Source organism: Balaenoptera musculus, chromosome 10, assembly GCF_009873245.2.
Source record: "Balaenoptera musculus isolate JJ_BM4_2016_0621 chromosome 10, mBalMus1.pri.v3, whole genome shotgun sequence".
NCBI lineage: Eukaryota > Metazoa > Chordata > Mammalia > Artiodactyla > Balaenopteridae > Balaenoptera > Balaenoptera musculus.
The window spans coordinates 31261774-31286823 of NC_045794.1; the positions used below are offsets into that span (position 1 = coordinate 31261774).

At 35.6% G+C, this 25050-nt stretch overlaps 1 protein-coding gene across 1 annotated transcript in view; it reads left to right on the forward strand.

The window, feature by feature from the left end:
* LRRK2 (leucine rich repeat kinase 2) overlaps positions 1 to 25050 on the forward strand; it is a 142768-nt gene that overhangs the window by 24363 nt on the left and 93355 nt on the right. The window contains 3 exon segments of the mRNA XM_036865466.1: positions 13805 to 13934; positions 15353 to 15477; positions 19751 to 19863. Coding sequence (XP_036721361.1) covers positions 13805 to 13934; positions 15353 to 15477; positions 19751 to 19863 — 368 coding nt within the window.

The window sequence follows — 25050 nt, forward strand, 5'->3', positions numbered from 1 at the left end:
GCAATATATTGTAAAAACTTCAAATATGTAAGTATATACATCTGATATATTGATATATAGGTAAAAGGATAAAGAAGAAAATAACATTTTGATGTTCTTCTTCTGGACTTCTATGTATGTACTTACAGATGACATATACAATATACTTTATATTTTTTGGAGAAATGGGATCATATTATAATCTTTTATAAACAAATTTTACATTTCTTTTTTTATGTTGATAAATGTAAATTCTCACATTATTGTTTTTAATGGTTGTGTAGTTTCCCAATGCATGCCTGTTTCCTATTTTATAGTCCAGTTTCTTGTTGATGGACTTTTAGCTTGTGTCCAGTGGTATTTTTTTTGGATATCTATAATAATCGCCAAATGGTCACTTCTTTCCCCCAGTTTTCTTTATACACTCTTCTTGTTATTTTCTTAGGAATGCAATGGGTGGAGAGATATTCACCATTGTAAAATCTGCTAAAATTGTCCATTATAAAAATTTTAAAAAATAGTCCTTTACATGTAAATCTTTTAGCTTTGCATTATTAAGGGGAGAAAAAATTGGCTGTTATACCTTTGGAAGAACACTTTAGGTTTAAAACTGAGGCTCAGGCTGCTCTGATTCCTGCCCTCATAAACAGGAAATACTGCCAGAAAATCTTGGGAGAAAATTCATCATACAGGCATTGGGACTTGGCAGCTCTTGAAGGATATTTTTGGAGGGAGAAAAATAGAGAAAAACACTGAAAGCTTGAAAATAAGACCAGTGTTAGCATCAGCTTTTAGTAGAGAACCTGGTTAGAGTGAAAAGAATAAAGAAACCTCCTCATGCATGTTTCCTTACACTATTATTTAAGTCAAATCAAGAGAAAAATCACTTCTTTGTTTTCCTCCTTTCTCACTCTACCTCTCTGATGGCACTGAAAAGGCCATCATAAGAGGCTTGGGCTGGCAAGAGCCCTGAGAGATAGCCAGAGGTTGCCTTCAAGGGATAATGAGTCAGAGCAGGAGTGGCAAAAAAGGAAACTGCTCTTCTTGAGTCTCCCATCCTCTACTGTGCAGAGGCCTGGATGGGGATCTCACTCTTGAAAATGAGCACTGGCCTTGGCTGTTTTTTGTGTGAGGCCCCTTAGAGAGGAGACAAACCCTTACCATGTACAAACCACATTGTGTTGGTGCTGTAGTTCTTAACCCCCTGGAAATCTTTGATATGTCAACAAAACAACCATGATTTTGTGAGATTTAAACTGTTTCTTTTTTTTTTGTTGTTTTTTTTTAAGAAAAGGATTACTTTATACATATTGACACGCACATGTAAGAATCCTGGAGACATTAGCTAAAGCTACTATAGTAGTACTCATTTCTGTAATTGGTCACCAGGTCGTAGTTGGTGTATGTGTATGTGTATATGTATATATATTTAGTTAGTATCTATAGTTTCTGTTTTCATCTCCTCATTCCATATTTCCCATGTCCTCCACTGGAACTTCAGTTGCTCCTGGTTCTGGAGTGACCCAACCCTTCATCCATGAAAGGTCAAAGTCCTCAGTCATACTGCTTTTTTTTGGTTGCTGTAGTTTTCTTTCTTTCTTTTTTTTTTGAATTTGTTTTGTTTTTGTTTTTGTTTTTATTTTTATTGAAGTATAGTTGATTTACAATGTTGTGTTAGTTTCAGCTGTACAGCACAGTGATTCAGTTATACATACATACATACATATATTCTTTTTCAGATTATTTTCCCTTATAGATGATTACAGAATATTGAGTATACTTCCCTGTGCTATACAGTAGGTACTTGTTGGTTACTTATTTTATATGTTATAGTAGTGTGTTGGTTGCTGTAGTTTTCAATTCACTTTTACTGTTGGGGATGCAGGTATCAAGAGGCTGCTAGAGATTACCTTGGATCTCAGACAGTCTTCCTCGCCAGCATTGTGTAGCAGTAAACTGTCTCCCCTTGGTAATTGGATCAGTCACATCAGCCAGGAGAGTAGCTCCTTTTTTAAACTGGTGGTTCAGTTCATAAGTAGCTTAAAGTGGCCAGGTAGATGTCACATGCTCTGATTAGATGGAACCATTGTTGTTTCCCCTGATGAAAGCTTATCCTGCTCCATGCAAGATGGTGCTATTTAGGTTGGAAGATGTACCGTTTTTACTTTTTAAAATACTTTTTCTTGTGCTTTTTTCTTCATTTTTATTGAGATATACTTGACATAAAGCATTGTATAAGTTTAAGGTGTACAGCATTATGAAATTATTAGTACAATAAGTTCAGTGAACATCGATCTTCTCATATAGATACAAAATAAAAGAAAAAAGAAGTGTTTTCCTTGTGATGAGAACTCTTAGGATTAACTCTCTTAACAACTTTCATATATAACACACAGCAGAGTTACTTATATTAATCATGTTGTACATTACAGCCCTAGTATTTATTTATCTTATAAATGGGAGTTTGTACCTTTTCACCACTTTCATCCAATCCCCCCTTCCACCCCTCCCCCAGCTTTTGGTAACCACAAATTCCTCTTTTCCTATGAGTCTGTTTTTGAAATATAATTGACCTGCAACACTGTTAGTTCCAGGTGCACAACATAGCGATTTTATATTTCTATACACTACAAAGTGAGCAGCATGATAAGTCTAGTTATCATCTGTCATTATACAAAGATATTACATTATTATAGACTATATTTCCCATGCTGTACATTCCATCCCTATGACTCCTTTATTGTGTAACAAGAAGTTTGTACCTCTTAAGTTCCCTCCCCCTCTTTCACTTATCCCCCACTGTTCTCTGCTCTGGCAACCACCAGTTTGTTTGCTGTATCTATGAGTCTGTTTCTTTTTCATTGCTTGTTCACTTCTTTTCCTTTTTACATTCCACATTTAAGTGAAATCATAGGATATTTGTCTCTCTACTACTTATTTCACTTAGCCTAACCCCCTAGGTCCATCATGTTGCTGCAAGTGGCAAGATTTTACTTTTTTTCATGGCTCAGTGATATGCACATCTTCCATTCATGTATCTATGGGCACTTAGGTGGCTTCCATATTTTGGCTATTGTGAATAATGCTGCAATGAACATAGGGGTGCATATATATATTTTTTCTTTTTAAAAAAAATTGATTGAAATATAGTTGATTTACAATGTTGTGTTAGCTTCAGGTGTACAGCAAAGTGATTCACTTATATATATGTAAATATATGTATTCTTTTTTTACATTCTCTTCTGTTATAGGTTATTACAAGATACTGAGTATAGTTCCCTGTGCTATACAGTAGGTCCTTGTTAGTTATCTATTTTATATATAGTAGTGTGTATATTTTAATCCTGAACTCCCAATTTATCCCTTCCCCTCCTTTGATAACTGTAAGTTTGTTTTCTGTGTCTGTGAATCTATTTCTTTTTTGTAAATAAGTTCATTTGTATAATATTTTTTAGATTCCTCATATATAAGTGATATCATATGATGTTTGTCTTTCTTCATTTGTATCATTTTTTTAGATTCCTCATATAAGTGATATCATATGATATTTATCTTTCTCTGTCTGGCTTACTTCACTTAGTATGAGCATATATCTTTTCGAATTAGCATTTTTGTTTTCTTTGGATAAATATCCAGGAGTGGAATTGTTGGATCATATGGTAGTTCTATTTTTAATTTTTTGAGGTATCTCCATACTGTTTTCCATAGTGCCTGCACCAGTTTGCATTTCTACCAACAGTTCATGAGGGTTCGCTTCTCTGCACATCCTCGCCAACATTTGTTATTTGTGGTCTTTTTGATGATAGCCATTCTGATAGTTGTGAGGTGATAAATCATTATGGTTTTGATTTGCATTTCCCTGTTGATTACTAATGTTGAGCATCTTTTCATGTGTGTGTTGGCCATCCCTAAGTCTTCTTTGAAAAATGTTTATTAGGGTCATCTGCCCATATTTTAGTCTTGTTATTTGTTTTTCTGATGTTGGGTTGTATAAGTTCTTTGTATATTTTGAATATGAACCCCTTATTAGATATATCATTTGCAAATATCTTCTCCCATTCAGTAGGTGGCCATTTCATTTTGTCGATAGTTTTCTTTACTGGGCAAAAGCTTTTTAGTTTGATGTAGTCCCATTTGTTCATTTTTACTTTTGATTCCCTTGCCTGAGGAGAGAGATCGAAAAAAATATTGCTAAGATCATTGTCAAAGAGCATACTGCTTATGTTTTCTTTTAGGAGTTTTACGGTTTCAGGTCTTCCATTTAATTCTTTAATCTATTTTGAGTTTATTTTTGTATATCCTGTGAAAAGGAGGTCCAGCTTGATTCTTTTGTATGTAGCTGTCCAGTTTTCCTAACACCATTTATGGAAGAGGCTGCGTTTACTCCATTGTATATTCCTGCATCCTTTGTTGGAGAGTAAATGAACATATAAGTGTGGGTACATTTCTGGGCTCTCTAGTCTGTTCCATTGGGCTATGTGTTTGTTTGTTTGTTTGTTTGTTTTGCCAGTATCATACTGTTTTGATACTATTAGTTTGAAATCAGGGAGCGTGATGCCTCCAGTTTTGTTCTTCTTTTTAAGATTGTTTTGGATATTTGGTGTATTTTGTGTTTCCATAAAAATCTTAGAATGGTTTGTTCTAGTTCTGTGAAAAATGCCATTGGTATTTTGATAGGAATTGCTTTGAATCTGTAGATTGCCTGGGGTAGTTTGGTCGTTTTAACAGTATTAATTCTTCCAATCCATGAGCACAGAATAACTTTTCATTTGTTTGTGTCATCTTCATTTTTTTTCATTAATGTCTATAGTTTTCTGAGTATAAGTCTTTTACATCCGTAGTTAGATTTATTTCTGATGCAATTGTATATGGGATTGTTTTCTTAATTTCCCTTTCTGATAGTTCATTCTCATTGTGTGTATAGGAACACAATGTATTTCTGTATTTTAATTTTGTATCTGCAACTTTACTAAGTTCATTTATTAGTTCTAATATTTTTTTGGTGGCATCTTTAGGATTTTCTTTATATATATCATGTCATCTGCAAACAGTGACAGTTTTACGCCTTCCTCTCCAATTTGGATTCCCTATATTTCTTTGTCTTGTATGGCTAGGACTTCAAATACTATATTGAATAAAAATGACAAAAGTGGGCATCCTTTTCTTGTTCCTGATCTTAGAGAAAATGCTTCAGCTTTTCCCCATTGAGTATGATATTGGCTGTAGGTTTTTCATATAAGGCTGTTATTATGTTGAGGTATGTTCCCTCTAAACTCACTTTGTTCAGAGTTTTTATCATAAATTGATATTAAATTTTGTCAAAAGCTTTTTCTGCATCTGTTGAGGTCATCATATGCTGTTTTTTTTCTTCAGTTTGTTAATGTGGTGTATCACATTGACTGATTTGTGAATATTGAGCCATCTTTGCATCCCTGAGATAAACCGTGGTGTATGATTCCTTTAATGTACTGTTGAATTCAGTTTGCTAATATTTTGTTGAGGATTTCTGCATTTATGTTCATCAGTTATACTGGCCTGTAATTTTCTTTTGTGGTATCTTTGGTTTTTGTATCAGGGTGGTGCTGGCCTTGTAGAACAGGTTCAGAAGCATTCTTTCCCTTCAATTTTTTAGAATAGTTTGAGAAGTAGGGGCATTTACTCTTCTTTAAGTGTTTGGTAGAATTCATCTCTGAAGCTGTCTGGTCCTGGACTTTTGTTTGTTGGGAGATGGTTTTTTTTGTTTATTTGGTTTTTTTACTGATTCAATTTCATTACTGGTAATCAGTCTGTTTGTATTTTCTATTTCTTCCTGGTTCAGTTTTGGGAGATTGTACATTTCTAGGAATTTGTCCTTTTCTTCTAGGTTTTCCTTTTTATAGCCATATAATTGTAGTAATCTCTTATGATTCTTTATATTTCTTTGGTTTCGATTGTAACTTCTTTTTTATTTATGATCTTATTGATTTGGGCCAGGTCCTCTCTCTCTGTCTCTTTTTTTTTTCTTGATGAGTCTGGCTAACGGTTTATCAATTTTGTTTATCTTTTCAGAGAACCAGCTCTAAGTTTTATTGATCTTCTCTATTGATTTTTTAGTCTCTGTTTCATTTATTTCTTCTCTGATCTTTATGATTTCTTTCCTTCTACTAATTTTGGGTTTTGCTTGTTCTTCTTTTTGTGGTCCTTTAGATATAAGGTTAGGTTGTTTATTTGAGATTTTTCTTGTTTCATGAAGTATGCTTGTATTGCTATATAATTCCCTTTTAGAACTACTTCTGCTTGCATCCCATAGAATTTGGGTTCTTTTCTTTGTGTTTTCATTTATTTCCAGGTATTTTTTAAATTTCTGCTTTGATTTCTTCAGTGACCCATTGGTTGTTTAGTACATATTGTTTAGCCTGCACATATTTGTGTTTTTTTGCAGTTTTTTTCTTCAAGTTGATTTCTAGTCCCATAGCATTACGGTAGGAAAAGATGCTTGATATGATTTCAGTCTTTTTAAATTTATTGAGACTTGTTTTGTGGCCTAGCCTGTGATCTGTCCTGGAAAATGTTCCATGTGCACTTGAAAGAAATATGTATTTTGCTGCTTTTGGATAGAAAGTGATATACACACACACACACACACACACACACACACACACACATATCTATTAAGTCCATCAGATTCATTGTGTCTTTTAAGGCCAGTGTTTTCATATTGATTTTCTGTCTGAATGATCTGTCCATTGATGTAAATTGAGTGTTAAAGTTCCCTAGTATTATTGTGTTGCTGTCAATTTCTTTTTGTATGTTTGTTAATATTTGCTTTATGTATTCAGGTGTTCCTATGTTGCATGCATATGTATTTATAATTGTTATATCTTCTTGCTGGATTGATCCCTTTATCACTATGTAATGTCCTTCCTTGTCATTTGTTACAGTCTTTGTTTAAAGTCTATTTTGTCTGATATAAGTATTGCTACTCCAGCTTTCTTTTCTTTTCCATTTGCATGGAATACCTGTTTTCATCCCCTCACTTTCAGTCTGTTTGTGTCTTTAGATCTGAAGTGAGTCTCTTGTAGGTAGCATATAGGTAGATTTTGTTTTATTATCCGTTCAGGTACTCTATGTCTTTTGGTTGGAACATTTAGTCCCTTTACATTTAAAGTAATTATTTATGGTGTGTGCTTATTGCTGTTTGTTTATGGGTGCTTTTTTTTGTAGTTCTTTTTTGTTCCTTTTTCTTGTTCCCTTCTCTTATGATTTGATGACTATCCTTTAGCGTTATGTTTGGATTATTTTCTTTTTTTTCAGTATGTATCTATTATAGATTTTTGGTTCGTGGTTAATGTGAGGGGTGTGTGTGTGTGTGTGTGTGTGTGTATATAAAATTATTTTAAGTTGATCTCTTAACTTTTTATTTCTCATTTATTGATCAAATATGGATTTATTTTGTTATTATGAGTATATATTCCTATATATATATTATAGATATATATACAGACACACACATACACACATATAAAACATTAATCTGTTGTATTTTTCTTTTTTCCAATGTTACTTTCTTGAGAAGATGATCTCTTAACTTTGAAAGCATTTTAACATCCCTACATTTTTACTACTCTCTCCACATTCAGTGTTTTTTATGTAATATTTTGCATCTTTTTGTTTTATGTATCCCTTACCTACTTACTGTGGACATAGATGATTTTACTACTTTTGTCTTTTAACCTTCCTACTAGTTTTATGAGTGGTTGATCTACTACCTTTACTTTATTTGCCTTTACCAATGAGATTTTTCCTTTCATAAATTTTATTTTTCTAGTTGTGATCTTTTTTCCACCAGAGACATCTCTTTAACATTTCTTGTACAGCATAGTGGTGCTGAACTCTTAGCTTTTGCTAGTCTGTAAAACTCTATCTCTCCTTCAAATGAATGATAGCCTTGCTGGGTAGAGTATTTTTTCCTTTTATCATTTTGAATATATCCTGCTACTCCCTTCTGTTCTGCAGAATTTAAGCTGACAGTCTTATGGGAGTTCCTTTGTATATAACTAATTGCTTCTCTTTTGCTTTAATATTCTCTCCTTATCTTCAATTTTTTCCATTTTAATTACAATATGTCTTTTTATGGACCTCAATCTGTTGATCTTGTTTGGGGCTCTCCATGCTTTCTGGACCTGGATATCTATTCCTTTCCCAGTTTAGGGAAGTATTCAGCTATTGTCACTTCAAATAATTTCTCTGCCATTTTCTCTCTCTCTTCTCCTTCTGGGGTCTCTATATGAGAATATTAGTATGCTTGATGTTGTCTCAGAGTTCTCTTAAATTGAACTCATATTTTACAGTTTTCTTTTTCCTTTTTTTTTTTTTTTTGTTCAGCTCGTGTTATTTTTCACTACACTGTTTTCCAGTTCACTGATCTATTCCTCTGTATCATCTAATCTACTGTTGAATCCTTGTATTGTAATTTTCATTTCAATTTTTGTATTCTTCATCTCTTTAATTCTTCTTTATATTTTCTAACTCTTTGTTAAACTCACTGTGCTTATCCTTTCTTCTTCTGAGTTTGTTGAGCATCTTTATGATCATTACCTTGAATGCTTTATCTGGTAGATTGCATATCTCCACTTGGCTTAATTCTTCTGAGATTTTATCTTGTTCCTTCATTTGGAACATATTCCTTTGTTGCCTCATTTTGCCTAATTTTTTGTTTTTATTTGTATGTTTAGGTGGGTTGATTATGTTTCCTGATCTTGGAGAAGTGTCCTTACATAGGAACATATTATTAGATCTAGCAGCACCCTCCCCTCTGGTTAACAGAGCTATATCTTCTAGGGGTGCCCCCTGTGTGGTCTGAGTGGGCTCTTCTGTTGTGGTGAGTCCAACTACTATGGGTGCTCAGGTAGGTGGGGCCAGTTTCTGGCTGGTTGGCCTCCTGGACCTCCTATGCAGAGGCTGCAGCTCCCTGGTGGCCAAGGCTGGGTCGTGGCATGGCTGACTGCACAGTCTGGGGATTTCTGGGACTGGTTCTAGCCCACTGGTGGGTGGGGCTGGGTCCTGGCAGGCTGACTTCAGGCCTGGGAGGTCTTGGGGCAGTTGACTGCAGAGCTTAGGGTTTTGGAGCTGGTGCCGACCTGCTGGTTGGCAGTGCCAGGTCCCTGGGTGGCTGGCTGTGTGCCTGAGAGTCCCGTGGCAGCTGACTATGGGCCTGAGGGGTTCCCAGGACTAGTGCCATCCTGCTGATAGGTGCAGCTGAATCCTAGTGCTAATTGGCTAGATGGAGAACTCCAAAATGGTACTTGCCAGCACCAATGTCCTCGTGGTAGAATATGCTACCCAAAATGGCTGTCAGCAGCATCTTTGTGCCCAGAGGGAGTCCCAGTTACCTTCTGCCTCTCTGGGAGACTCTCCAAGATGAGCAAGTGGGTCTGACCCAGGCTCTTTTCAATTTACTGTGTGCTGGGTCTCCAAGTGTGTGAGACTTCACATGCACTCTTTAAGGGTGGAATCTCTGTTCCTACAGCCCTCTTGCTCTCCCACTATAGAAGCCGCACTGGCTTTCAAAGCCAGATGTTCTGGGGGCTCATCTTCCCAGTGCAGTACCCCCAGGCTGGAGAGACCAATGAGGGGCTTGGACCCCTTGCTCCATGAGGAGAACCTCTGCAATTGTGATTATCCTCCTGTTTTTTGGTCCCTTATCCGGCAGTGTGGGTCTTGACTATATCACATTCTACACCCCTCCTGTCATCTCATTGTGGTTCTTCTTTTATGTCTTTAGTTGTGGAATATCTTTTCTGCTAGTCTTCAGATCATTCTCATAGATAGTTGTTCTGTAAATAGTTGTAATTTTGGTATGCCCATGGGAGGAGGTGAGTTCAGGTTCTTCCCTGGGAAGAATCTTGATCTCTGCAATTTTGATCAATCCCTTGGCTGATTCTTATTATGGTGTCTCAGGATTAGTTACATTTGGAGTTAACCTTGGTTTCTTTGTTCAGAATCAGTTCTCTGCTCTTTCTGCTTTCTTACTTCTTTGTTCTTGGTCACTTGCCATGTTAACTTTCCTCAGATCCCTTTGTATAGTCCTTGGAGTTCTGCCTTATGAGAGTATTAAGAACTTAAGTAGCTTGTTCACCAATCTCCATGGGCAACTTGTCATTGAAACACACTTGGGAACATTGCATGTGTAGGACTGGGTATAGTTTTCTAGAAAAAATGACTGGATTCGTGGCCAGAAAAACTGGGTTTTGTGATGGTGGTAACCAGGTGAAGGTTCAAGCATCTTGTGTAACATTTTCTTCATTTAATTAATTAGTTAAAATTAATATTTATTGAACCTTAGGCACTTGAGATACAGCAGATAAATAGAAATCCCAGGCTCATGAAGCTTACACTCTAGTGGGGAAGATAAATAAAAAGGCTAATTGGCATATATGATATATGAGGTAACTAAGAAAAAAATACGAAGCAAAGAAGGAGTATAGGGGCTTCCCTGGTGGCGCAGTGGTTGAGAATCTGCCTGCTAATGCAGGGGACACGGGTTCGAGCCCTGGTCTGGGAAGATCCCACATGCCGCGGAGCAACTAGGCCTGTGAGCCACAACTACTGAGCCTGCGCGTCTGGAGCCTGTGCTCTGCAACAAGAGAGGCCGCGATAGTGAGAGGCCCGTGCACCGCGATGAAGAGTGGCCCCTGCTTGCCACAACTAGAGAAAACCCTCGCACAGAAATGAAGACCCAACACAGCCAAAAATAAATAAATTAATTAATTAAAAAAAAAAATTTCCCCCATATCTTTAAAAAAAAAAAAAGAAAAAAGAAGGAGTATACATATTAGGGTTCAGAGGTGATGAAATTGTGACTGGGCAGTGAGGAAAGAAGGTGACTATTGAAGTGAAGGCCTGGAGGGAGTTTTGCATATTGTTGTTTTTTTTTTTTTTTAATTTTTATTTATTTATTTACTTATTTATTTATTTATGGCTGTGTTGGGTCTTCGTTTCTGTACGAGGGCTTTCTCTAGTTGTGGCAAGCGGGGGCACTCTTCATCGCGGTGCACGGGCCTCTCACTATCGCGGCCTCTCCTGTTGCGGAGCACAGGCTCCAGACGCGCAGGCTCAGTAGTTGTGGCACACGGGCTTAGTTGCTCCACGGCATGTGGGATCTTCCCAGACCAGGGCTTGAACCCGTGTCCCCTGCATTGGCAGGCAGATTCTCAACCACTGCGCCACCAGGGAAGCCCCGCATATTGTTATTGGTCTTGTAAAGCAGATAATTTATTGCTAAAATGGAGTGGAAGAAGTCATGAGTATTGTGTAGATAGCTGGTAAATGAGATAAGGTGTGTAAAGTGTTCTATAAACTCTAAAGTGACTCCATGCTGTAATTTTTTCTCCAACGTGTACTGTACGATGGAATTTCTATTCTTAATTTTCAAGTCTCAAATTGAGTTAATGTCCAAGACAGTGATCATTATAGTGTGGTCTCTGGACCAGCAACATCATTTGGGAACTTGTTTAAAATGTAATTTCTAGGGTGCCATATAGACCCAATGAATCATAAACTCTGTAGGTGGAACCCAGCAATCTGTTTTAACAAGTCACCCAGGGGATTCTCATGTACTCTGAAGTGTGGGAACTGATGGTCTAGAATAAATTCTATAATTTAAAGTATTTCCTTGGCTGGAATTTAGCCATTTTAGGAGGGGCTATTAAAACTTCTGATTTGACCGAGCAAGATAACCAAATTTTTTTTTTTTTTTTTTTTTTTTTTTTTTAGAAAGCTGCATTTTTTTTTTTTTATAGCTACTTTTATTTATTTATTTATTTATTTTTGGCTGTGCTGGGTCTTCGGTTCGTGCGAGGGCTTTCTCCAGTTGCGGCAAGCGGGGGCCACTCTTCATCGCGGTGCGCGGGCCTTTCACTATCGTGGCCCCTCCCGTTGCGGGGCACAGGCTCCAGACGCGCAGGCTCAGTAGTTGTGGCTCACGGGCCCAGCCACTCCGTGGCATGTGGGATCTTCCCAGACCAGGGCTCGAACCCGTGTCCCCTGCATTAGCAGGCAGATTCTCAACCACTGCGCCACCAGGGAAGCCCCCCAAATTCTTTTTTTAATGAATTAATTAAAATCATTAAAAAATTTTTATTGGGCTAACATTAGTTTATAACATTATGTTTCATGTGTACAACATTATATTTCTACTTCTGTATATACTACAGTGTGCTCTCCACCAAAAATTTAGTTTCCATCCATCACCATACAGTTCATCCCCTTTATACATTTCACACTCCCTGGCCCCTCTCCCCTCTGGTAACCACTAGTACTCTGTTTTTGTTTGGTTTGTTCATTTATAATTATTTTATATTCCATGTGTGAGTGAAATCATACAGTATTTGTCTTTCTCCATCTGACTTATTTCACTTAGCATAATACCCTCAAGGTCCATCCATGTTGGTGCAAATGGCAAGATTTCATCTTTTTTTATGACTGAGTAGTATTCCACCATATATGTATGTCATATCTTCTTTATACATTCATTGGTTAATGGGCACTTAGGTTGTTTCCATATCTTGGATACTATAAATAATGCTGTGAAGAACGTAGGGGTGCATATATCTTTTCAAATTAGTGGAGTTTTCACATTTTTTGGATAAATATCCAGAAGTGGGATACCTGGATCATATGATAGTTCTATTCTTAATTTTTCTGAGGAATCTCCATACTTTTTTCCACAGTGGCTGTACCATTTTATATTCCCTTTTATCCATGTCCTCGCCAACACTTGAATAACCAACTTCTTATTATATTTTAATGTGTGAGTTTTCAGATTTTGCCAGTAATTTAGAATGCATGTATCACTTCCACTTATTTTTGAGTTTTGTCTGATCTTTTCTTTTTTTCCCAATTTGAGATGCATATCTTATTTTTTCAAAATAGTACTTAAAGCTTTCAAAGTTTCATTTCCTGCCACCTTCAGTGTTGAAATATAGTGTATAATGTTGGAATTGATATTTATATAGAGGTTTCAAGGTAAGTGATATTTATATAGAAACTTTAAGACAATATGGAAACTTTAAGACACTGGATTTGCATTTGGTGAAGAAAGTTTATTATGAAGAGGAAAATTATTTTGTAATAATTATTGCTGGGATATAATTACTTTTCCACATATAATATGCAATCAGTTTTAAAGCAATCTATGTGTTTCTTAAGCTTTGGCATTATTCTGTGGAAGTATGTATTAATTTTGTTCTCTATCAGTGCTTCTCATCACTTTGCATATCATGGCACACATAGAAATGATAATGTTTGTACAGTCCACTGGGGTAAATGGAGAAGGTAGCTCAAGGCTGAGGGCAACCCAACCTGGTTTCAGCCCCACTTCCTGCATCCCCCCAAGAGCCAATAGGATGCTCAGTATCTTCACACATATATAACTTATTCCCAACTCACTAGTGAGCCTTAGCTCTATATAAGTATGGTTATTTTAGGAAGTTGTTTTAAATATTAGAATGAAATTTAACTTTCATTCTTATTTTGGAGGACATTATTTTAAAATGCATTTCTGCAAAAAGTACTCCTTTCACATGGATGACGGTTACATTCCACTAGTTTACTCTGTGAATGAGACTTTAATACTAAAACCTCAACAAATGGTTAATAAATGTGAAAAAATTGGAAATGGTATATATTTTAAATTAAAAAAATTAAGTTGCCAATGAAATATAAATTAAATATGTAGTTTAAATACTTTCCTATGAATTTGGATTATTTTAATAGTATGTGTCTTTTTGCAAGATTATGAGAATGTGCTTTCATTTATACAAGTAACATTTAAAAAATCTTGTAGTTAATTTCAGAAAGATCCTGTTATCAAAAGGAATATATCTGAATGTATTGGAGTTAATGCAGAAGCATATACATTCTCCTGAAGTGGCTGAAAGTGGCTGTAAAATGCTAAATCATCTTTTTGAAGGAAGGTAATACATATTTCTGAATTTATGTAGAATATATTAATTGGACCAGGTAGAATATCAATATTTTGAGCATAATTTTAAGAATAAAAGGAAAAACAAGGCATTTGAAGAGTGAAACATTTTGCAATATAATTTCATGTCAGTGATACATAGACTTATTTTATCTACATATTGAAAGGGATGATAGAGAAAGTAGAAATACGTTGAAGGTTTGCTTTTGTGCTTAATGCTTGGTGTTGACTATGTTTTGAAAAAATGGCAGTTATATAGAACATAACCTTAAACAATTTTTCAGATTATTGTGTTATGTGAAAGGTATAAAAGATAAAATCAGGATATGGCTTCTAATTATTATTTTTAAGTTTACCTTAAATTGTGATTTTTATGGTCCTGGCAGTGTATGAACCTTTATATATGAGGCAAAACGCAGTGGAATAACTGACAGTTTAAGATTTTGTGCATTCTGGGCAATTAATGTTTCTGGCTGTTTTCTCATATATTAAATGTGTAAATTTCCAGTCCTGGGGATTCAAAGTTAACTATGACAATGTGCCTGCCCTTAAAAATCTCCCTGTCTAGTTGGGGAGACTAACTTATAAACAGATAATTACAATACAGTGTGATAATTCAGTGGCAGGATGTGTAAAATCATAGGGTCTTGGTGAACCAAGCTAGGGCGACCAAAGGAGAGAGGCTACAAAGAGGGGATCTGTTTAACCTGGGACTTTAAAGTGGAAAAAAGGGACTATATGTCAGTAACCACAGACCCATGTGAAGTGAGGACACAGTTATGATATGCGGAAGTTTTAGTCAGTAGGGCACTGTGTAAAGCAAGGGCTGCCTCTATTAAAGTTTGTAGGACCTACTGAAATCTACATTTATTTGTATGTAAAAGAAAGTGTAGCGAAAATACCTTAGAGAAACCAAGACTTTAGTGCAAATAAAACTAATTAAGAATACCATATAAGAAGTCTAGTGGTGTTAATCTGGAAGAGGCAGGTAGTTATACAATAAACAGCTCTCTGGACTTGACGGTCAGAGTTTGCATTCCAGCTCTGGCTCTGTCACGTTCCAGTGATAGGACCTTGATGTTTAACCTCTGTCAGCCTAAATTCTGTACCTGGAAAATGCAAATAATAACACCTACTTTCCAGGGTTGCTGCCAGTGACCCATGTATAGATCAGAAGGAAGCTGTTAGTTCTGGGAAACTAAATAAAAGAATTCCCAGTTTACTGTAAATTTAACTTCTTGACATCAAAGTTTAACTAAATTAGAATTTAAATTGTGTATGCTCATACTACCAAATTCACATCAGCCTTTTCTGATAAAATAGTTCTGTTTTCTCGTATTTGTTTCAAATTGGTGTTTGTATTGGAATCAGGTTGTACTTTTAATAAGCATTTCAATATTTTATCTCTAGTAACACTTCCCTGGATACAATGGCAGCAGTGGCCCCCAAAATAATAACAGTTATGAGAAGTCATGAGATGTCAGTGTCAGTGCAGCTGGAGGCACTTCGAGCTATTTTACATTTTATAGTTCCAGGTAAGTTACATAACTGATTGTGGGAAGAGATGTCATTTTAAGTGGATTTTTTGACTTTTCATGAGATATCAACTTTCTAGGCAAAAATTAAAGGACCAGTTTCTGCCAACCAAATGTAATCTTTTCACTAGCCCAAAAATTAAAATAGAGGGAAAATGATGATGTGGAAGAGTCAGATAAATTTAGATTAAAATTTAATAAGAAACATCAATAATTTATTTCCAGAAAAAATAACTGCAACATAGTGTGGAGCTTTACCTCCAAGGAGAGTGTCATCTCTGCTATTTCTTTTCTATTTCTGTTGACCTTACCAAGTCCAAGTTTTTTTGTTTGTTTTTTTCCTGTCTGAATTATAATAATACCCAACTAATTTTCACACTTCCTCTTTTGCCTCTTTCCAGTCCTTCTTTTACTCTGCGGTTGAATTAATCTTTCTCAAATATAACCATGTGGCTTTTACTCATGAGCCACAATAGTGTCCATCCTCCCCACATTTACTTCCTGCTTACATCTGTTATGACCTTATTTTTCCTCCAAAGCCCATTTAAAACACCTGCTCCCCCATTCATTCAGCACGTATTTATTAAGTGCCTCTTATGTTCTATATATTGTGATGACTGCAAAGGTCTGAAAGACAAGTAAAAAAAGACATGACTGTACTATTTATAGGAGCCTAGAGGTAGACAGATAGTTAATTACCAGACAGTTGCGAGGAGCTATTATAGATACATGTATTATAAAAGGCTATGAGAGTATTGATGGAGGCACAGATAATTTATTCAAAAGAGTAGGTCAGAGATTGTGATATTTGAACTTGACGGGTGAATAAGGCTGACCTGGTAAAAAGGCCAGGAAGGACATTTCAAGCAGAAAGAGAAAGTGCACATGTTGTGGGGTGAGTGGAGCATGGTATGTGAGGAAAGCAGTCCTGGGGATAAATGTGGAAGGACAGGCAGAGGCTGAGAGGGAAGGGCCTTGAACACAACGCTGAGCAGTTTGTGCTTTTTTTTTAAAACAAGTCAATTCAAATTTATTTAAGGTGTTTCAAAATTGCAGTGTCATAACCAAATCTGCAATTTACAACAGTAGCACTGTGGTGTGGAGAATGATTGGTGGGAGGGGAGCCTCCTGCAGGGAGATTAGGCTGGAGGCTGTGATAGGTGAGACATGGTGGGGGCCCAGTAAAGAAAACAGAGGAGAGGATGGATGTGGGAGATGTTTAGGAGGTTCATTTGACGTGACTTTCTGACTACTGAATATCAGGGATGTTATTATTATTTTGCTCTGTAAAAGTCCCAATTCTTTGAAGCCCATTGTTTTTGGCCCTTTTTAAATGAAATCTTCCTAAGTCTACCATTATCTGTAGTCATATTGGTATTTTATGTTTCTGAGTATAAGAGTATTCTCTGTGTAAGAGTATCGATTTTTTCAAGGAGAGGGCTTTCTTTAGTCATGCCTTTTTTTTTTTTTTTTAACCCCCTGGTAACTTGAACAAAAATAACTATTCAATACATTTTGAATTGAATCATGATGTCACATTCATAGTTGTCACGCAACTTTAGAGATATAATTTAACAGACATAGTTTTGCTTGAAATATTATTGTGAATATTTTAAACTTTGTAGATTGTAAAAAACAAAACAAAATCCTTTTGATTACCCTTAAAGGTGTCAGCCTTCTTCTTTTGAGAGTGGATTTGAGTTTTAAAGATAACCAAAAGACATTCAGAATCGTCTGTTAGTTAATAACACTCTTTTAGTTCAAAAATAAGTTTCGAATGTAGAATTTCTTTTCTTTCATTGTTCTGAGATTGAGCCTGAAGCGACATTGATAGTCAGTAATAATTTAGATGTATGAAATGATGTATTTAAATGTTTTTTATAATAATGTTTAGGTGTATTAAACAGGTGCCCTTGAAAATAATTTTATAACTTTATGGTGGTACTTTATGTATGGAAACATATTAATAGACATATTTTATAAGCATGTCAACATATAAATACATTTATCTATTAGGTAAAGGCTTAACCATCTACTTCACTCTATGCTAACCTACCATATTACCATACCATACCACACGATACCATACTCTACCATGCTGTAACTGTACCATACTATATCATTCTATATTATATCATTCTGTATGTCAATGAGTAACTATAATATCAGTACCCCAGTAGTTTTGAGGTTGAATATGATTCTGGTTTTGACATGCTGAAGTAGGTACTTATGTTTAGATGTACATGTATTAATTTATTAACTAGACCATATTCAGATTATTAATTGTAACAAAGATGTGCGTTATAGCAAATTTGTATAACTTAATTCAGGGCCACATATTGCAGCTAGTATTATGTCTCTTAAGTTTCTTTCAATCTGGTACTGTTCACTTCCTCCTCTTTTTTATAACAATAACTTATTGAAGTGATCGAGCCTGTTGCTTTAAAAAAATAATAATAAAGATCTACTTATTTTAATAAAATATCATTTGACTTGTTCTTTCTTGATTTAGTGTCAGTTCTAGAGGAAAAAATTCTTTAGGAAAGGACATATGCATATTGGGAAGTGTATAGAGGAAAGTGATTATGAATATAAAACCACATCCTTAAGAACAATAAGAGAAGCTGAATTTGTTTAATTTGGAGAGGAGATAATGCAGGAGGTTATGAAAGCTATTAAAACTCACTCATTTATAGTTAGTAACAAATGTGTAAAGCATTATTCAAAGTACTTTATGTATATAAACTTTTAAAATTCTTGTAGCAACCCATAAGGCAGATTCTACTTTTCCACCCCATTTTACAGATGATGAAACTGAGGCATAAGATATAGAGATTTTAAGGTCACAGCTTATGTAACGGAGCCAGGTTTTCACCCTATGCAGCCTGAATCAGAGTGGGTGCTTTTTAAAGACACATTTGTGCAATAAGTGTATGTGGAACAACTGTTATACTAAAGCACTATGCTTGGAACTCTTGGTAACCTGGAGGTGATTAGGTTATGGATCCTGCCTTCAAAAAGTTTGCAGTTCAAACAATTTAAAGGACTATTATGTGGAAAGGAAATTATATCCATTCTGGATAGTAGAACCTCAAATGATATAACAAAGACCAGAGATGAACTTTTGGGAATATTCATTTGGTCTTAATATAAGAAAGACATTTAATAAGTCTCCTTACATATGGCATGAAGTTTTTACTTCTCAACAGGACTGCTTTTAATGGTCACATCTGCTTGTGATATAATGGGCAGCTTCAGAAATTAATGTGATCTTGGTCACTGAAAATGAGACACTGAGAGTTTAAGTAACTTGTCGAAGGTCATACAGCTGTAGTGAACCTGTTTGAATAAATTTTAAAATGAGGACTGAAAGTTCTAGGAGGGTGAAAATCGTGCCTGTCATATTCACTGTGGTATTCTCAGCATGTAGCAAAATCCCTTGCATGTAGTTGGCATTCAAATGTTTGTTAAGTAAATGAAAAGTTATATGCAGTCAACTTATAGTTTGTGTTAATACAAATTATTGAAGTGAAAGGTTATAAGGAATTGTTTATTAATAATTATTTCTATAGTCATAGCTTTTAGAAACGTTATTTATTCATAATAATTTTACTTATATGTTCTATTGTATAACCAATATATATATATATTTTTTTAACCAATAGTTTTTGACTTCCTGTTTTCCCAACAGTTTTGGGTTAGTTCAGCTACAATGTAGCTGAATAAAGAATATGTATTCTTTAAGGTGCTTAATACTTTTATACAGCCTTAGAGGACTTTTAATGAAACTATATGCTCTTTACCATTATAATGCTGAAACTAAAAACTTTTTTTTTCCAGTGTTATTCCAGCTGCTCTTTTATGTCTACATTTCATATCTGACCTTTTTATGTTGTAGTCCAAATAACTTTGATCTTTTCTCAAGTTGTCCATTGTTGCATAAAAATCTTCTAGCTTCTTGTAATGAGTACAGCCTATTCATACAAAAAAGAGATTGTTCCAGAAAATTCCTCCACCGTAGTAACTTCTTGCTACTTTAAATTCAGTGAACATCCGCACACACTGTATTTATTTTACATTCAGTGATGAACTGTTTTTAGAAATTTCTTAAAGCTAAGAGTTATTTCTTTGGTAAGGAGCCATGGACTAGAAAAAGGTATAACATATATATGTATTGTTGGGTTAATTATAATCATTCCTAGTAAGTGACAGTCTATTCAGCCCAAATCTTTATGAGAAAAAAATTTGTTTATTTGTTAATTTTTACATTTAGGCATCCCAGAAGAATCCAGGGAAGATACTGAATATCAGCATAAGCTAAATATGGTTAAAAAACAGTGTTTCAGGAATGATATTCACAAATTGGTCCTAGCGGCTTTGAATAGGGTACGTATAATATAGGTTTTCTGCCTTTATACTCTTAACTAGAATATAGAATTGGGGAAGTAGGGGGGCTTTTATTAGCTTAAGTTTTCCATGTTCTGTTTACTATGATAGTAGGAAGTTATATGTTTAGAGACATAAGATAACAGTAGTGATGTAGGGGGTAAAGAGATGTGCCATTCCAGCTAAGAGAAGTGCACCGTCAACTACAGACTTTGACAGGCTCTTTTGATAAATCCATTCGGGTCTGTTCAATCAGAAAGAGAACTCTAGATGTGCAGCTAAGCCTCACGAGCGATGTCAGGGGCCATGACTGCTATTTTCTCTTTCTGTCCTCCTGGCTGCTTGTCTTTCTTTTCTGGTCCCAGGCTGAAAGGTTCAGTACATGAAGACACACAGGGCACACATTAAAGTCTTTTTTGATTCCCTGTGCTTGTTTTCATTTTACTCCTTAGGGATAACCTCTGAAATGGCTCAGTGTGCATTGTTTTCTTCCAATGTTAGGTATTTACCTATCTATGTACATTTGCAATAATATAATTAATAAATTAATAATTATACTACATCTGAAAAAGGAGAAGAGGAGCATTATTTTTATATTGTGCAGTGCAAAAGGTATTGATGGAATTAAGATGGTTTTGAAATTTAACATAAGATGAATTGGTTCCTTATAAAAGATATCAGGGTAAAGATGTAAAGATGTGAAGATTAAGTTAATGTTTTCATGAAAGGAAGAGAGTAGTCAAAGTAATTAATGGAAATAATTCCTTGTGATTTAGTATACTTTGAAAAATGTCATGAATTAATTAGAAGAGCCTGCAGAGAGATCTTCAAAAATGCGATTTAAACTGAACTTTATAATGTAATTGTTTATGATATATTTGAGTCATTTGTACTCAAACCTTAATATGATTCTTGAGTATAGCCATGGGTTGAATTTAATTCCAGAAATATTTGGTGAAAATAAGTATGTGGAAGGAACTGTGTTAGACACTGGGAAGACAAAAATGAATATGCTTTGTATCCTTCTGTAATGGATCTCATAATCTGGCTGGGCCATGCATAAAACATAAAACACATATTAGGTTGTTCTGTATTAGCACTTATGAGCTGCACTAGCTTTATGAACAGTACTTTAGGAACATAGAGGAGAGAGTAGTTAATTTTGTTCATGGTATGTGTTGGTGAGAAGCAAGAGGTACCAGAAAAGCCTTTTGGTAACTCTGATTCTGGTTATCCCATCTTTCCTAACATTACTGAATACGGGTGTGATAGAGTGGAAGGAGTGGCCAGTCAATGGAGAAGTACTGTGCTTACTGCCATCAGTACTGTGATGCCAAGAAGATCACTCTGCTCCCAGGTCTTACTTTCTTTTGCTATATAATCCCAGGAGAAGTGGTTGAGAACCTCCCTACCCCTTCCTTTATTTTCCATGCCACACTTGAGTAATGACACACAACTTCTCACTAAACAGTGACTGTCATTTGTGGGCAGGGAATTAAGGTCATGGGGAAACAGAAGTGACACTATTTATTTTAAAAAATCTCCCCTGTGTAATTCCCCTAATTCTTCACCATTGTTGAGAAAAAATGCTCTAAAACATGAATGTATCTTTTTTTTAGTTCTAAAATTCTGTGATTGCATGTCTCACTCTGAATAAATGTTACAAGGCATCAGAGATTTTAGGTCCAAATACTACTGATGTAATAAAATGAATTACCATTAAAAATAAGTCTATTCTTGGAGAGCAGACTTCCAAATAAGGTAGAATTTGAGATTCAACTAAGATTTACAATGCGAAGACTATTAAAAGTATTTATTAAAGTGAATCAATGTTTGGATATATATATATGTGTGTATGTAAATAGATACACATATAACGTGTATATATATATACATATGTATGTGTAAATCCAATAACATTCAGGCTGAAGTTAAATGTCTGAAATATTGACATTCCATTTATGCTTGATCCTTTTAGCTTTTTCTGCACATGAAAACATTCAGTCACCTGTTCTAGAGAGATCGATTTGCCCAGTATTGTCTCTGGAGAACACAGTAGAAAATAGGACTCTCAGCATTTTGGTCACATCTGTGCTTTGTATGCAGTGACACTGCTGCTGTCTTCAAGCCAGGGAACTTACAAAGTCAAACCAATCTTCTGATTAAATGGACACAAATCAAAGAGCTTGTGTGCTTCTCAAAAACCTTAAAGCAAAATGTACCCAGTTTAAATACTGAAGATATTTATTTCAACTGTAAATAATATGGTGAAAGAGCTTATTTGCAAAAAGTAACAATAATAACAACAGCAAAAAGAAATTACATAGGAGTAAAGTAATAAAAGTGTATAAAACTACTCTAAAGAAAACTATGAAACAACTGAGAATAAGTACAAAGGAAGAGTTGAACATAGGAAAATGTATATACTCTCTGTTTTGATAAAATTACTAATTTTTTAAAAATGAAAATTGATCTGTATTTATGAACCCTTAATAAAAATGACAATAGTATTTTATGGAACTAGATAAGCTAGTATAAAGTTTTGAGAAAATTAATTAAATAATATACATGAATAACCAGTCGAATTTTGAAAAAGAGGACAATTAATATGGCCTAACTCTAGTAGATTATCAAATGTATTATAAAATTTTAGTAATTAAAATGGTGTGACATTTGCACTGGAGATGGATCAGTGTCACATAATGGTGATTTAGGAAATAGACTCAAATGCAGATGTTCAATTCATATATGATATTTCCCAACCACTGGGGAGGGAAATAGATTGCTTGTGTTGGAAGAACTAATTCTCTGGCCATTTGGAGAAAGCAAAGGAAGCTGCATATTTACCTTACTCATTTAAAGATTAAATCTCATGTGGATGAGATTTAAAGGTAAAAATGAATTTGGCATATAAACACATGAAAAGGTTCTCAAGTACAGTCATTATTAAAGAAATGTAAATTTTAAAAAAGAAAAACCTTTTGGGGGAAATTTAGTAATATCTATCTAAATTAAAATGGACATGTTTTCTAACCAGCGATTTCACTCTAAGAATTTATAATATAGATGTACCTGTACATGTACACAAAGTTTTTTTAAACAAAAATGTTTATTGTGGCATTATTTGTAGTAAGAAAAATGTGGTAACAAGCTAAATGTTTATGTGGTAATCATTAGTGTTGTTTGCCAAATGTTTTCAGTTCTCCACCTTCTGGTGATTCTGGGATAGTATTTATTGGCCCTTTTGTTGTTAGATTGGATCATATGTCTGGTTTTGACCAAGCAGTTGTAAGTAGAGGTTACATCTGTCATTTCTGGACCAAACATTTAATTGCTGGTGAGGCATCTTACAGAACAGGGGTTCCCAACCCACAGGCAATGGAGCAGTACTGGTTCGTGGCCTGTTAGGAACCTGGCCGCACAACAGGAGGTGAGCGGCAGGTGAGTGAGCGAAGCTTCATCTGTATTTACAGCCGCTCCCCATTGCTCACGTTACCGCCTGAACTCCGCCTCCTCTCAGATCAGTGGCGGCAATAGATTCTCATAGGAGCGCGAACCCTACTATGAACTGCGCATGCGAGGGATCTAGGTTGTACGCTCCTTATGAGAATCTAATGCCTGATGATCTGAGGTGGAGCTGAGGTGGTGATGTAGTGCTGGGGAGTGGCTGCAAATACAGATTATCGTTAGCAGAGAGGTTTGACTGCACAGAGACCATAATAAATCAATTGCTTGCAGACTCATATCAAAACCCTATCAGTTTTTCTCTTTCTGACTAGCTGATTCACTTTGTTATAAAGCAGAAACTAACACACCATTGTAAACCAATTATACTCCAAGAAATATGTTTAAAAAAAGTAATAATAAATAAATAAAACCCTATCAGTGAGTGGCAAGTGACAAGCTGCATCTGATAGCAGGCTTTAAGTCAGAATCTGACACTTACTTATTTTAGTCCACACGTGGCCCTTCCATTATTTTATGTACCACTTCCGTCCACGCCTCTTTCCTGCACTGCGCACTTGTCTCAGTCAGTTTTGGTAAGCCCACAAGCTAACCCTAGCCAAAATGAGTAAAAAACAAACATCGCTGGAGAGCTTCTTTGAAAAGGGAGAAAGACCCAATGATGAGACAGTAGAAGACTCTAAGACTGCCAACAAAAAGAAAGCTGCATATAAAAGAAAATACCAAGAGTCCTTAAATTAAGGGTTCATTGCAACAGGTGATTCTCATTTTCCAAGCCCGCTTTGTATAATATGTGGCGACCGGCTATCCAGCAAAGCCATGAAACCTTCAAACCTGCTTTGCCACATGGAGACCAAGCACCCTGCATTAAAAGACAAGCCTTTGGAGTTTTTCAAAAGAAAAAAATGTGAACATGAAGAACAGAAGCAATTACTGAAGGCCACCACTTCATCAAATGTGTCTGCACTGAGAGCATCGTTCTTAGTGGCTAACCGCATTGCTAAAGCTAAGAAGCCCTTTACTATTTGTGAAGAGTTGATCCTGCTTGCTGCTAAGGACATTTGCCGTGAAATTTTAGGAGAGGCTACAGTTCAAGAAGTGGCATGTGTTCCTCTTTCAGCTAGCACCATAACTAGACGAATTGATGAAATAGCAGAGGATATTGAGGCACAATTGTTAGAGAGGATTAATGAGTCACTGTGGTACGCAATCCAGGTTGATGAGTCTACCGATGTTGACAACAAGGCAGCAAAAGCTTGTTTTTGTGTGATATATTTTTCAGGAGGATGTACATGAGGATATGTTATGTGCATTTTTGTTGCCAACCAACACCACAGCTGCAGAACTATTCAAGTCTTTGAATGATTACATATCAGGAAAACTGAATTGGCCATTTTGTGTCAGTATATGCATGGACAGATTGGCTGCCATGACTGGACAGCTTTCTGGTTTCACTACTCCGGTCAAAGAGGTCACTTCTGAATGTGAGTCTACGCACTGTGTCATCCATAGAGAAATGCTGGCTAGCTGAAAAATGTCACCTGAACTTAACAGAGTTTTGCAGGATGTGATTAAAATTATCAACCACATTAAAGTACATGCCCTTAACTCATGTCCGTTCTCACAGCTTTGTGAGGAGATGGACGCAGAGCACACACGTCTTCCCTCATACACAGAAGTGAGATGGCTTTCTAAAGATAGGTCGCTGGCCAGCGTTTTTGA